General features: G+C 48.7%; 1 protein-coding gene across 1 annotated transcript; it reads right to left on the bottom strand.

The window, feature by feature from the left end:
- Positions 1-9,731: 9,731 nt before the first annotated feature.
- On the bottom strand, positions 9,732-13,543 carry INHA (inhibin subunit alpha). The gene is made up of 2 exons (XM_017535285.2): positions 12,794-13,543; positions 9,732-10,741 (listed from the first exon to the last, which is right to left on the bottom strand). The coding sequence occupies exons 1-2, from the start codon at positions 13,056-13,058 to the stop codon at positions 9,909-9,911; spliced, it is 1,098 nt and encodes a 365-aa protein (XP_017390774.1). The 5' UTR covers positions 13,059-13,543; the 3' UTR covers positions 9,732-9,908.
- Positions 13,544-13,690: the final 147 nt, after the last annotated feature.

The raw sequence follows: 13,690 nt of genomic DNA, 5'->3' as shown, positions 1-13,690 counted from the left end.
AAAAAAAGAAGAGAAAACTGGTGTTTCTATGTAATATTGTTTGGTCTTGGTATTATTTGGAAAAACAAGAGAAATGGCCTCCCACTGGAACTATGGCCTCTAACAGTATACTTCAACCCGATTTGTTTTGTAAGCAGGAGGGAAAATGGGATGAAATACCATATGTTCAAGCGTTTCTGCTGCTCAGTCAGGACGAAATCCTGCAGCAGGTGCATGCATGTGTGATGAGAGGAAACCTCTCTTATCCTTTTGAGTGGAACTCAGCCGGTGGCAATATAATCTTGAAGGTTTGGAACTTTTCTTCCAACATCACCTGCCTCCTTCATGGGAACCACAGCATGGATCGCAAAGAAAAAGAACTAGAAAAAGAAAAAGAACTAGACATATTAGATGATCCTTTGATACAAGCCCCATCCCCAGTTCATGGGGCGTTTCTGGGTGGAGCAGAACGTCCTTCCATCAGTTCTGAAGGTTCAGATTTTGTCCAGCCTTTCTCCCTCTAGTCCACCTGAAAGTTCTATTCAGAACCTTTGGTCCCCTCCTCCTGACCCATCTAGTCCCACTCTAAACCCACCATCACCTGAGGAACTTGGCCCTGCGAGCACTACTCATAACGGAGCCTCTTATCAACCTCCAAAGGGAAATCTTTGTCCATTTATAGAGGTGGCAAATGGGGAAGAAGGCACTGTGTGAAAGGACATGTCCCCTTTTCTATGTCTGAGTTGGCTCTATGTAAAGAGAAGTCTGGGCTGGGCGAGGTGGCTCATACCTATAATCCAAGCACTTTGGGAGGCCGAGGCAGGTGGATCACGAGGTCAAGAGATCGAGACCAGGCTGGCCAACATGGTGAAACCCCGTCTCTCCTAAAAATACAAAAATTAGTTGAGCGTGGTGGCGCACACCTGTAATTCCAGCTACTCAGGAGGCTGCGGCAGAAGAATCGCTTGAACCCAGGAGGTGGAGGTTGTAGTGAGCCAAGATTGCTCTGAAGATCCAGGAAAATTCCTAGATGAATTTGAGAAACTGACTCTGACCTATAGTTTCACTTAGCAGGAGCTGCATGTTTTGTTGTCTCTGTGTTGTACAGTGGAAGAGAAACAACCAGGACCCATGCGTATGAGGCACTGGCTCGTAAACTGAACCGTAATATATATCAGTCAGGGGATGTAGTAGTTCCAGATCAAGATCCAGAATGGAGCCAGGCACGGTGGCTCATGCCTGTAATCCCAGCACTTTGAGAGGCCGAGGCAGGCAGATCACCTAAGGTCAAGAGTTTGGAGACCAGGCTGGCCAACATGGCAAAACCCCGTCTCTACAAAAATACAAAAAAATTAGCTGGGCGTGGTGGCAGGCACCTGTAATCCCAGCTACTTGGGAGGCTAAGGCAGGAGAATCATTTGAACACAGGAGGCAGAGGTTGCAGTGAGCTGAGATGGTGCCATTGCACTCCAGCCTGGGTGACAGAGTGAGATTCTGCTCAGAAAAAAAAAAAAAAAGCCAGAATGGAACTGTCAAAGGAGTGGTGAGTACTTGGGGAGGAGAGATCATATGGTCACTTGTTTGTTGAAAGGGATGAAGAAATGTATTTTTAAAAACCCTGTTAATTACGAAAAGGTTAAAGAAGTTTCTAATGAGAACACATGGACACAGAGAGGGGAACAACACACAATGGGGCCTGTTGTGGGGTGAGGAAGGGAGGGAGAGCATTAGGACAAATACCTAATGCCTTCAGGGCTTAAAACCTAGATGGCAGGTCGATAGGTGCAGCAAACCACCATGGCACATGTATACCTATGTAATAAACCTGCACGTTCTGCACATGTATCCCAGAACTCAAATAAAAATTAAAAATAAATACATACATAATAAATAAAATGAAATGTTAAGGAAGTTTCTCAGGGTAAAGATAAGAATCCAGCTTTGTTTCAGGGCCATATGGTTGAGGCAATTAGAAAATATTCTAACACTGATCCTGCCTCAAAGGAAGGATAAACCCCTTTGGGAGTGCATTTTATAACCTAGTCTGCCTCTGATATTCATAGGAAACTACAAAAAGCAGCTGTGGGTCCCCAGCTCCTATGGAACAGCTTTTAGATGTGGCATTTTTAGTTTTTAATAACAAGGACAATGCAGAGGAAGCAGAAAGAGCAGGAAGGACCTCCCACAGGTGCAGCTCTTGGCCGAAGCCATGCCCCTCTGCTTCTTGTCCTGACAAAGGAAGCTGAAAGGTGGGAAGCCCAAAGCTTGGTGTCCGAGTCACCGTGCCTTTGGTGTAAATCAGTGTGCACACTGTAAGAAAACTGGCCATTGGAAGAAGGACTGCCCAGCACTCCGAAGGGAGCCATCAGCATCTGAACCAATGATGGCTGAAATAGCCAGACAAGCCCAAGAGTGACAGGGCCCGAGACCTTCCACCACAGCCCCTGTCGGACGACTACATATATCTCCAGAGGAGCCTTGGGTAACGCTTGACATGGCAGGTAAGAATATTAACTTCCTCTTGGATGTGGGGGCTACTGACTCTGTTTTGGCCTGTTATAATGGGCCTCTGTCATCCCAAAACTGTGTAGACATGAGGAGAGATGGACAAGCTCATAAACACCATTTTGCCTATCCTTTAAGCTGCTTGGTTTTCTCACATACTTTCCTTATCATGCCCCACCCCCTTGTTGGGAAAGGATTTGTCGACTCAGCCACAAACGGTGGTATCTTTTGGGGTTTTTTACGTGTTTGTTCGTTTGAGACAGAGTCTCACATGTCACCCAGGCTGGAGTGCAGTGGCACCATCTCAGCTCACTGCAACCTCTGCCTCCCAGGTTCAAGTGATTCTCCCGCCTCGGCCTCCCAAGTAGCTGGTACTACAGGTGAGTGCCACCAAGCCTGGCTAATTTTTATACTTTTAGTAGAGACAGGGTTTCACCATGTTGGTCAGGCTGATCTCAAACTCCTAACCCTAAATGATCCGCCTGCCTTGGCCTCCCGAAGTTCTGGGATTACAGGCATGAGCCACCACAGCCACAAAAGTGGTATCTTTTGGAAACCACCATGCAGACGAGGAATTGCTCTTTCTCCTTCCTGTGATAAGAAGGGAAAGGCGATAGGGGATTTATCTACTTTACCTGTTGAAGTAACCTCCCAAGTAAACCCTATAATATGGGACACAAAGCCTTAAGTGTTCCCCCAGTTTACATCCAACTTAGGCCTGGTGTCCCATACCCCTGGAAAAGGCTTACTTACAACAGTAAACCAGGTAACTCAGGCCTGTGAACTACGTGCCTGGAATAACCCAAATAACCAATCTTTACCTCCTCCTTTAGTAAGGCCTGTTCAGCATACGGGAATGTACCCTGGTGAAGATCAGCAAATAGATTACACTCAGATGCCTCCATGGAAAAGGTTTAAATATTTATTAGTATTCATTGACACCTCTACTGGTTGAATCGAGGCTTCTCCTATGGGGTCTGAAAAGGCAACTGAGGTTTCTAAATTCCTACTAAAGGAAATAATTCCTAGATTCGGGCTGCCTAAGAACTTGCAGAGGGATAATGACCCATCTTTCATAACAACAATTATCCAAAACATACCTTCAGCCCTAGGAATTCAGTATCGCCTTCACTCAGTGTGGAGGCCACAATCTTCAGGGAAAGTAGAAAGAACCAATCAAACTCTCAAAAGGACTTTTCCTAAACTATGCCAAGAAACATCATAAACCTGGCTGTCTTTATTGCCTGTAGCCTTGTTACCAGTTTGAGTGGCCCCTGAGGGAAAGCTGCAGCTCAGCCCTGTTGAAATAATGTCTGAAAGGCCTTTCTTAACTACAGATGTCCTAATAGATATAGATACTTTCAAGCTACAAAATTATATAATCAACTTAGGACAAGTGCAAAACACACTCCTTGAATATGGAAATCAAAGAGTCCCTTCCCCCGCTAAAGAAGAGAATCTGGTTACAACCCACCTGGGAGATTGGGTTCTATTAAACACTTGGAAGGAAGGATCCTCAGCAGATCAACTTTCCCCAAAGTGGAAGGGACCCTATCAAGGTCTCCTTAGTGTCCCAACTACAGTTAAACTTGGGGAATAAACAGCTGGGGCCACTTACCTCTAATTAAACCTGTCTCTTATGAAGTCACACAGGCTGGCAGAACACAAGAGACTGATGCCACTTCTTCCTGTGAGCCAGCCAGTGACCTCCCGCTCCTGTTCAGAAGAAAAGAAAGGGATGGGTAAGTGGATTGACATACTACTTTTGGGTATAAGTTGGAATCACGCAGAGTAACTTATTTACTGAGTGGACACAGGCTTTAGCCTCTACATAATCAGACAAACTGTTGGATATATGGAGAATTGCCACTTTCCCCCGGTTCCAGATTAGCCTGGCACATTCAACAAGCCAAGCTAAGTTTATGGGGATTTTATTACGATTGTGAAACTGAACGTTATAAATACAGTCCCTCTTTTCCCATGCATCATAGACACACAGGCCTCAGCCCCTTCTCCTCCTGTGGAGAGACGGGAAGCCACCTTTTTAATCTAATTAGGAAACAGCTAAACTCCATCCCAACTTTAGGTTACGCTATGCAGGATGAACTTGGGCAAATGACAGCTGTCCAGTGCAGATATCAGGCAGAGCGCCTCTATGTTTTGAAAGGTGCAATCATAGTCACCACCAGACTCGAACCTGTGATACAGGATGGCTGCCACCTCAACAATGTAATCCGGCTGGAGTGCAGTGGTGCCATAAGGCTCACTGTAGTCTCGACATCCCTGGCTCAAGCAATCATCCCACCTCAGCCTTCCATGTAGCTGGGAATACAGGCATGCACCATCATGCCTGGCTAATTTTTAAAATTTTTTTGTAGAGACAGAGTCTTGCCATATTGCCCAGGCTGCTTTTGAACTCCTGGGCTCAAGCAAACCTCTCTCTCCTTAGTCCCTCACCCAAATGCTGCAATTATAGGTGTGAGCCACTGTACCTGGCCAACAGGAATAATTTTGTGTCCTCAGGAAGCATGCTTGAGGAACGGAGGAGAGGTAATATGATATAGTGGTGGATAAATGGATTCTTTTTTTTTTTTTGAGATGAAGTCTCAGTCTCTCCCAGGCTGGAATGCAGTGGCACTATCTTGGCTCACTGCAACCTCCACCTCCTGGGTTCAAGTGATTCTCCTGCCTCAGCCTCCCGAGTAGCTGAGACTACAGACGCACACCACCACGCCCACCCAGCTAATTTTTTTTGTATTTTTAGTAGAGTCAGGGTTTCACCATGTTGGCCAGGATGGTCTTGATCTCTTGACCTCGTGATCTACCTGTCTCAGCCTCCTAAACCTCTGGAATTACAGGTGTGAGTCCCCACGCCCGGCCAGATACATGGATTCTTATACCAGACTTCTGGAGTCCAAATCCTGGCACCCCCCACTTGCTAGGGATGTGACTCTGGATAAGTTATTTTAATCTCCCTGTGCCTCAGTTTCCTCTACTGTGCCATAGGTTTAATATCAGTGCCTACCTCAAATGGTTGTTACAAGGATTGAATGAGCTTTTAGCTATAACATGCATAAGGTACCTAGTGCTGTATAAGTGTTCAGTATATGAATAATAAAATTAACAAAAGGATCTTATTTCTGGCTGGGTTTGGTGACGCACGCCTGTAATCTTAGAACTTTGGGAGGTCAAGGAAGGAGCATTATTTGAGACTATAAGTTCAAGACCAGCCTTGGCAAAATCACAAATCTGTCTCTACAAAAATAATAATAAAACTAAGTAATAGAATCTTATTTCTTTCAGGGGAAGGAGTATAATTGCTATGAAAAAAAGTTAATCAACTGGAAAATAAAGTCAAAGTAAACTCATAAAGTAAAATAGTGGCAGCCCAATACACATGGCATGACATCATTTGTGGGGGACAAAAGACTTTTTCTACCAGATACACACATATGTGTCATCTCATGGCAATGTGTCTGGAAGGATACCTGCTTCTGTGGAGGGGACTGGAATTGGGAATAGTGATCGAGGGGAACTCGATTTTATCTTTAATATTTGAATCTCTACTGTGAGAAGATATCTCTTTGTGACTTATGAAATCAAAAGCAAATTTTTAAATAAAAATGAGAAAACAAAGTGGCCAGGAAGTAGTGAGGAAGAGGTGAAGAGCTTTGCCATCTGGGAGCGAAGGGGAGGATCACAGAAAACATGACATCAGAACTGGATCTTCATGAAAGCACTGAGGCAGAGGCACAGCCGCTCACGCCTGTAATCCCAGCGCTTCGCGAGTCAAGGTGGGAAGATTGCTTGAGTCCCAGAAGGTCAGGGCTGCAGTAAGCCAAGATCATGCCACTTCATTCCAACCTGGGTGACAGAGCCAGACCCTGTCTCGAAACAAAGCTAAACACAACAAAACAGAAAAGCAAAAAAAGGAGGTGTTGCTAAAGACATGGGAGCTTGAGAAGAAAATAATGCAACTGGAATTTGTGCCAACAGAGTTTGGGTGCTGTGGTTGGGTGGGGAGAGGAAAGGAAGAATGGATAGATCAGGCTGCAAGGACAGGGTTAGGGTTGGTTGTCAAGGGCTTTCTGACCACATGAGGGAGGTTGAACTTTGTGTAGACAAGTTTTTAAGCCACCCTAAGTAACATGATCACATCAGAAGGATCCTGTGTCAGCCATGTGGAGGATGGATGGAGGGGCAGGGAATAACTGGTTTAAGAGGCTGCTGAATTGCCCAATCGAGAATTGCAAAATAGTGTCTACATAAGGAGAGACAAAGGGGTTGATTTGAAAGATAATTAGGAGGAACAACAAACAGTACTTGCCTCTCAGCATCTACCCCAACTTTTTGTGGTAACTGTCCTCTGCTTTGGGAGCATCACCTTTTTTCACTTTTAGCCCTGGTGCTTTAGGCTCGGGGCTCTATGGGTAGGACAGGTGACCTATGCTAAGGCATTAACTCAAGTCACCTTTCCGGGAGTAGCACACGACATTAATAAGTCCCATCAGGCCATCAAAACCCGTCCTGGGACTTTTGTTTTGTTTTGCATTGTTTTAAATAGAGACAGGGTCTCGCTTGATTGCCCAGGCTGGTCTTAAATTCCTGGCCTCATAGAACTCTCCTGCCTTGGCCCCCCAAAGTGCTGGGATTACAAGCATGAGTCACCGTGCCTGGCTGTGTTTGGGGACTCTTGTAAAGGAACTTCCTCCTGCTGGGCCAAGTTGCATAATGATGGGAGTCTGTGTTGCCCAAAGTTGCCATGGACCTGGGATGGAGCTGACCCAGGGGAAGTAGATGCTGACCCAGCATCTACAGCTGGATGCTGGTAGCATCTTTTAAGCCCAGAATTGAGCCATATCTTAGCTAGCTGTGCCTTGGATTTATCATGAGTCAATGAGCCAGTGCTGGTGAATTTTTAAAACATTTTTTGATCTAATCCAGTTTGAGTTGAGTTCTCTGTTTAAACTGACTCCAAACTAAAGGTATTCACAGTAAGTCCCTAATGATTAGCATTGGGAACAGGTAGCATCTTTGAAATTCACTGCTCTTGGATTGGTGTCATGATGAGGATAGAAGACAAAACCATGTTCGATGTTCGTAGCCACTGTCAGCCCCTTCTTAGGGAGGGGCTGTGAACATCCCTCATAATTTGCTACATTAGTGGAATCTAGGTCTTACAGACCCTGGAAGGTGGCCCGGAACACTGACTGTCAGATGTTGAGATCTCACAGATTTCACAGAGCAACACAATTCCAAAGAAAAATCTTAGATTCCAAAGTAGAATTGCCAAGTTTAAATTTTGTTGGGTTAAAAACGCACACAAACAAAATCACTGCCTTCATCATCTTCGTAACATCATGAAAGAGCTAACACTGTCACACACCCACGAGCAGGAAAGGGAATGGGTAGCAATGAAAGATAGCCCTCATAAAATGAATACACTGGCTTTGTGAAAGACTTGCTCATACCCGTTTTTCTCATTTTGTCTCAGACATGTGCATGCTTTTCACTTGCAATACCAATCTGCTCGCTGGCTTTGTGGAGAATCCTGTGCCCCTCAGTAATGTGCCCCCAGCCCTCAGCGCCCATCCACATCCCTGGGACAGGGAGCATCTGGATAACACAGGGTTCTAGGGACCCCCAGCAGAAAGAATGAAAAGCCGAAGCCTAGTAGGAAAATTGAGGATCCCAAGGAAAGATCTCACTGTTTGGGCAGGGAGGATCAAGCCAGAAAAGCCAGGTAGGGAGCACGTAGAACATAGATGGGCTTGGAAAAAACCTCCCCTTCCCACCACTGGCAGAGCCCAAGCAGCTCTCTTCCCAACCCACTGCCTGAATAGGGATGCCTGGAGCCCTGAGCACAGAGTGCTTCCAATGCTGGGTCAACATGAAGGTCCTGGGAGAGACTGGGGACTGTAAACAGGCAGGTTTCCACCTCCAGAACAGAGGCAGCTTCCTGGGGGCCTCAGTGTCAACAGAGACTGGGGTGTGTACAGGAGCATGTACATGGCTCTGAAGGGCTCCTGTGCTTCCGGGAACAGTGGCTCATTCAAGTTAGCTCCAGTGGGGGAGGGGATTCTTTCCCACCACATCGCTCACAGGAGCAGGCGCTTACCCTTCCACCCCATCAAACCAGGCTGGTAGAAGGGAGTCTTTGACCAGTAAAAGTTGGATACACACTGGAGTTGTGCAGTCAATATCAGAAAGTGCTCTCAAGTTCCAGTGTGATGGACGTGAACATCCCAGCCCTCCCCCTACACACACACACACACACACACACACGTTGGAGACTGGATGGAACCAGTGGCTAACAAGGATAACAAGACCCAAGGAATAACATGAAGAGTGAAAAAATCAGGGAGGGAGGCCAGAGGAGGGGGGCTTCCCAATGCCCAAGTCCACAGGCATAATGGAAGGATAGGAAATGCAATGAAAAAAGAAAAGTACTGTTTTCCACCATGCCCTGCACGTACAAATTCACAAAAGAGCTTTTCTGTTTTCTGGCAGTAGCCTCAGTCTTTCCACTCTTCTGGCTGAGTTAAGGGATTATGTAAAGATATACAGGGGGCATCAAGGGGAGCCAAAGAATTCATGAACTGGAATCCTAGTACAGGAGGCCTCACAAAGTCTACACCAAGAGTTAGTGACAGATTCAAAGAAGGATCCTTGGCAGACTGAAATCCTCAGGTCTTTTCAAGTGATCTGACCTTAATACAACACCACCTCTTCGTCCTTGTTAATTTCTTTCTGATGCTGCCAACATGTGTATCTTTCCCTTATATCCCACCCAAGATTCCCAAGTGACTTCAAGATCTGAACGACTCTGGACAATGGTCTCAGTGGGGTTCCAAAGGCCACAATCTCTGGCCAGGCTACAAATCACCTGACCTTGGGCTAAGTGTCCACCAACTGGGGCAGAGAACGGCAGGGGAGGGAACTTATGGCTGCCTTGGATGTGGGCACGTGAGTGCAGCAGTTTCCCTTAGGCATGCAGGGCAGGCAACCCGATTGATATGTCTGGTTCAACTTGCAGGAGTCCAGCTCTGTCTCCAGGGTGGCTCTCCAAGGAGCTTGGAGCACTATTGTGTCATCCCCGAGCATTGTAGATTCCCAACCGATACACATCCAGTTACAGCTCTTGAACTCCATGTCTCCGAGGTCAAGTGTGGCTGAGTGACTTGAGATCCCACAACCCCATGCTCCTGGGGGCCCAACTGTGTAACAGAGAAGCTGGAGAATGTATGCCAAGTCATATGCACTGTGTTCTTTATTGAGACAGAGGTGGGATGGGGAAGGTAACCCTCAGGCAAAGAAGTGAAAGGAGGGAGAAGTGGGAGCCATCTATTTCCCAATTCTTCCCTTCCTCCCAGCTGACGATGGTGGGGCGGCCACCAGCCAAGGGACTAAGAAGTAAGACCCCCTTAGATACAAGCACAGTGTTCCGTGAGAAGGTTGGGCACTGTCTCATACTTGAAAGAGTAACCCCCATCCGAGGTGGTCCGGACATGTAGGGGCCTCATGGTCCCTGGGAGAGCAGCACAGCAGGGCTGGGCCCCTGGCAGCAAGGAAGGGGGCTGGGCTGGGGTAGGGGAAGCCCCAGGTACCACAAGGGGCAGGTTTGGTGGGATGTGCAGCCCACAACCACCATGACAGTAGTGGAAGATGAAACTGGGAGGGTACACGATCCACCGTTCCCAGCCCAGCTCTTGGAAGGAGATGTTAAGTGCTACTCTGTGGCAGTTGGCGTGGGCAGCTGGTTCCTCCTGAGGCCTCTGCAGCAGGCGCAGGGCAGCGGGAGACCAAGGCCAGGACACTGGGGGAGTTGAGCGCCGGGCTCTCTCCCCTCCACTGGCTGGTCTGGTCCGAGTGTGGGCCACCAGGAAGGGCGTGGCCTCAGGCCGGGCTGAGCAGGAACAGAGAGGACAGCGCAGCAGCAGCACCAGGACAGGTTGGGTCAGCAGAGAGAGAGCAGAGGTGGCCAGGTGCAGCACGGCCCAACGAGGGGGGGCATGGCCCAAAGACATGCGCACAGCCATGGGTCCCCCCGGTGACAGTGCCAGCAGGCCTAGCAGGGGCCCAGAGCTATTGGAGGCTGCTGTGCTCTGCCTGTCCAGCCCAGTGTGGAACCACAGCTGGGCCGAAGTCACCTGGCGACTGCGTGTATGCTGGGATGGCCGGAACGTGTACGTGAAGAGGCCCTCCTCAGCCTCCTGGGCCAGTTCCCTAGCAGCTGACTTGTCTTCACAGCTAGCACCTGCAGGAGACAGAAGAGAAGGGAGAGGGCAGCACCACTGATTGGCAGGACCTGGCACCCCTCCTCAATAGGAGGGACGTGGCTGCCAGTCATGAGCTAATGATGGGCTGCACTCTGCTCTGTGCCCTCCCGGGCATGGGAACTCTCCTGAGTCTTGGGAGAGCTTCTGCAAGCTTCCTATTTTTTAATTTCTTCATGAAAGAACTTAAAAAAATACAAGACACTGCCAGCTTCTCTCTGAAGTGGTTTTACCAATTAACATGCCCGTCAGCAGTGTGTAAGAGGCCCTGACCCTCTACACTTCACCAGCACTAAGAAATGGTAGTTAGACTTCAATGCTTACTTACCAGATAGTGTGAAACAGTACCTTGGGTGGTGTCTACACAGATGGTTGTTATATTACTTTTTGTTGTTGTTTAAGACAGAATATTGTTCTGTCACCCAAGCTGGAGTGTAGTGGCATGATCATGGCTCACTGCAGCCTCTACCTCCCAGGCTCAAGCAATCCTCCCACCTCAGCCTCCCGAGTAACTGAGACCACAGGCGTATGCCACCACATCCAGCTCATTTTTCTATTTTTTGTAGAGACTGCTCTTGCTATGTTGCCCAGGCTGATCTCGAACTCCTGAGCTCAAGCAATCTCCCTGCCTTCGACTTCCAAAGTCCTGGGATTATAGCCGTGAGCCATCACACTGAGCCATGTTACTTTCTTTGGCATGTCAGGAATATTGCATATCATACAATTATGATAAATTCCTTAATTCCATTTTTAAAAGCCAAGTTAACACCAAAAAAACAAAAGAAGAAGGAGGGAAAGGTGGGTGGGAAGGAGAAGAAAACCAAGAACAAGGAGGAAGGGGAAGAGGAGGAGGAGGGTTGTAACTCAGAACAGAGGACAATCATTTCAAGAATGTCCATTTGGGAACAGGCGCAGTGGCTCACGCAGTAACTCAGAACAGAGGACAGTCCTTTCACGAATGTCCAGTTGGGGACAGGCACAGTGGCTCACGCCTGTAATCCCAGCCAAGGTGGGTGGATCACCTGAGGTTGGGAGTTCAAGACCAGCCTGGCTAATATGGCGAAACTCTGTCTCTACTAAAAATAGAATAAATGAGCTGGGCGTGGTGGCACGAGCCTATAATCCCAGCTACTTGGGAGGCTGAGGCAGGAGAATCGCTTGAACCCGGGAGTCAGAGATTGCAGTGAGCCAAGATCACGCCATTGCACCCCAGCTTGGGCAGCAAGAGCAAAACTCCATCTCAAAAAAAATAAAGAAAGTGCAGTTAGCATCCTTACACTGACACACTCGTAGACTATACTAATCATCCCGGAGTAGCACCCATTATATATTCACAAATTGGTCCATTTTGCAAATAAGGAGACTGAGGCTTAGAGAGGTGAAATGACATTCAACGACTAAGTGGCCAGGCTGGGATTTTGCCTGAGCTCAAAGCCATCCTTTTCCCCATGGTGCTGTGGAGGGGGTGAAGTGAGGGAGGCAGGGGTCCTCTCTAAGAGAAAGGTGGACCAGATGACAAGAAAGGCCACCCGGAAGAGGGTTTATCCTTTCAGTCAGTGGAACAAGGGGACACACGTAAGTTGAGACAGGAACTCAAGAGGAGATAGACAAGTTTTCCAGAAAAGTTTCCCAACTAATCTTTTGCCTGTATCTCTGATAGCTTCTCAGTCTCAGCTACCTGGGACTAAATAGGGATTGGAGCAGCGAGCAGGAGCAGAGGCAGAGATAGGAAGAAAGGTGGCCAGCCCAGACAGCCCCATCTCTAGAGACCCCTGGTCTCCTGGCGCATCCCTCCCAAATGCCTCCCACATGCCACGCACTCTAGGTGCAGCATCTCAATCCTGAGAGGTCGGTGTAATCGCCCATTTTATAGATGGGGAGATAGAGGCACAGGGAGGCTTAGCAACTGGCCTATTGTTGCAAATACACTGAATGACAGGGCTGGGATTCAAACTCTGGTCCACCTGGCCTGCAAACCCATGTTGTGCCTCGCAGCTTCTCAGTTACCCTGCCAGTTCCCTCACCCTTGTTACCTGTGGCTGGGAAAAGGATGGCCTGGGAGACATCCTCCTTCTCTGGTTCAGAGCCCCTGCGTGTGGAGCCCCCGAGGGCATGTCTTCGGGGCAGCCGCCTGACTGCAGGGTCCCCACTTTCCTTGGTCACCGCTGGGGGCCCCAAGGCATCCAGGAACAGGGCCCTCACCTTGGCCAGAACAAGCTCCCGGGCCAGCTCTGACCCTTCGCAACTGTGCCCACCCTGTGGGGCCAGCAGCAAGAAGAGCAGCAGTGGCAGCGCCATGGCTCACCTGGCCCTACTAGCGGGGAACCCACTCCCTGCCCTGTGCCCCTTCTGCCAGGGTGTGCCCAGGGCCTCCCTGCTTTCCCCTCCTCATCCCACACCCACCCTCTTCTACCCTTCTCACCCAGTCTTCCCACGCCCCACAGTTCGAGTTGCCCCTGCCCGTGGCATTGAGCCCTCCTATCTCTGACGTAGATGTCTGTGGCCATGAGCCTTATCTCCCACTCCCGCCAGGAATGTGGGGGAGGGGCTGGAGAGGGTTTCGCCCCAAGTGACCCGACCCACATGCAAACATACAACCCCTTCTCCCTACACACATACACACGAACACACACACACACATCCAGAGGGGACATCAACTCCCTATTCACACACACACACACACACACACACACACACACACACACACAGAGTCTCACATCCAGAGGTGACATCAAGCCTGGGAGCTATAGCCGGCCAGCCCCAGAAAGTGTCATTTGTCCAGGAGACAAGAGTGCACCACCTCTCAGACCTTCTGGGGCCCCTTTCAATGAGCAGCTGCTGGGCAGGCCAGCCATTGGGGGAAGGGCTGGGGCCGGGGCTAGAACAGGAGCTAGGGCGGGGGCCAGGTGGTCCCGCCTGCTCTAAACTTA

This window comes from Cebus imitator, unplaced genomic scaffold (genome assembly GCF_001604975.1).
Source record: "Cebus imitator isolate Cc_AM_T3 unplaced genomic scaffold, Cebus_imitator-1.0 Scaffold91, whole genome shotgun sequence".
In the NCBI taxonomy this organism is placed as follows: Eukaryota; Metazoa; Chordata; class Mammalia; order Primates; family Cebidae; genus Cebus; species Cebus imitator.
The sequence above is the reverse complement of the archived record's forward strand: the minus strand, read 5'-3'. Positions and strand labels throughout refer to the sequence as shown.

Coding starts and splice junctions, on each gene's coding strand:
- INHA (XM_017535285.2), bottom strand. CDS start 13,058: ATGGCGCTGCCACTGCTGCTCTTCTTGCTGCTGGCCCCACAGGGTGGG. Junction 10,742..12,793: donor CATCCTTTTCCCAGCCACAG/GTAACAAGGGTG, acceptor TGTCTCCTGCAG/GTGCTAGCTGTGAAGACAAG.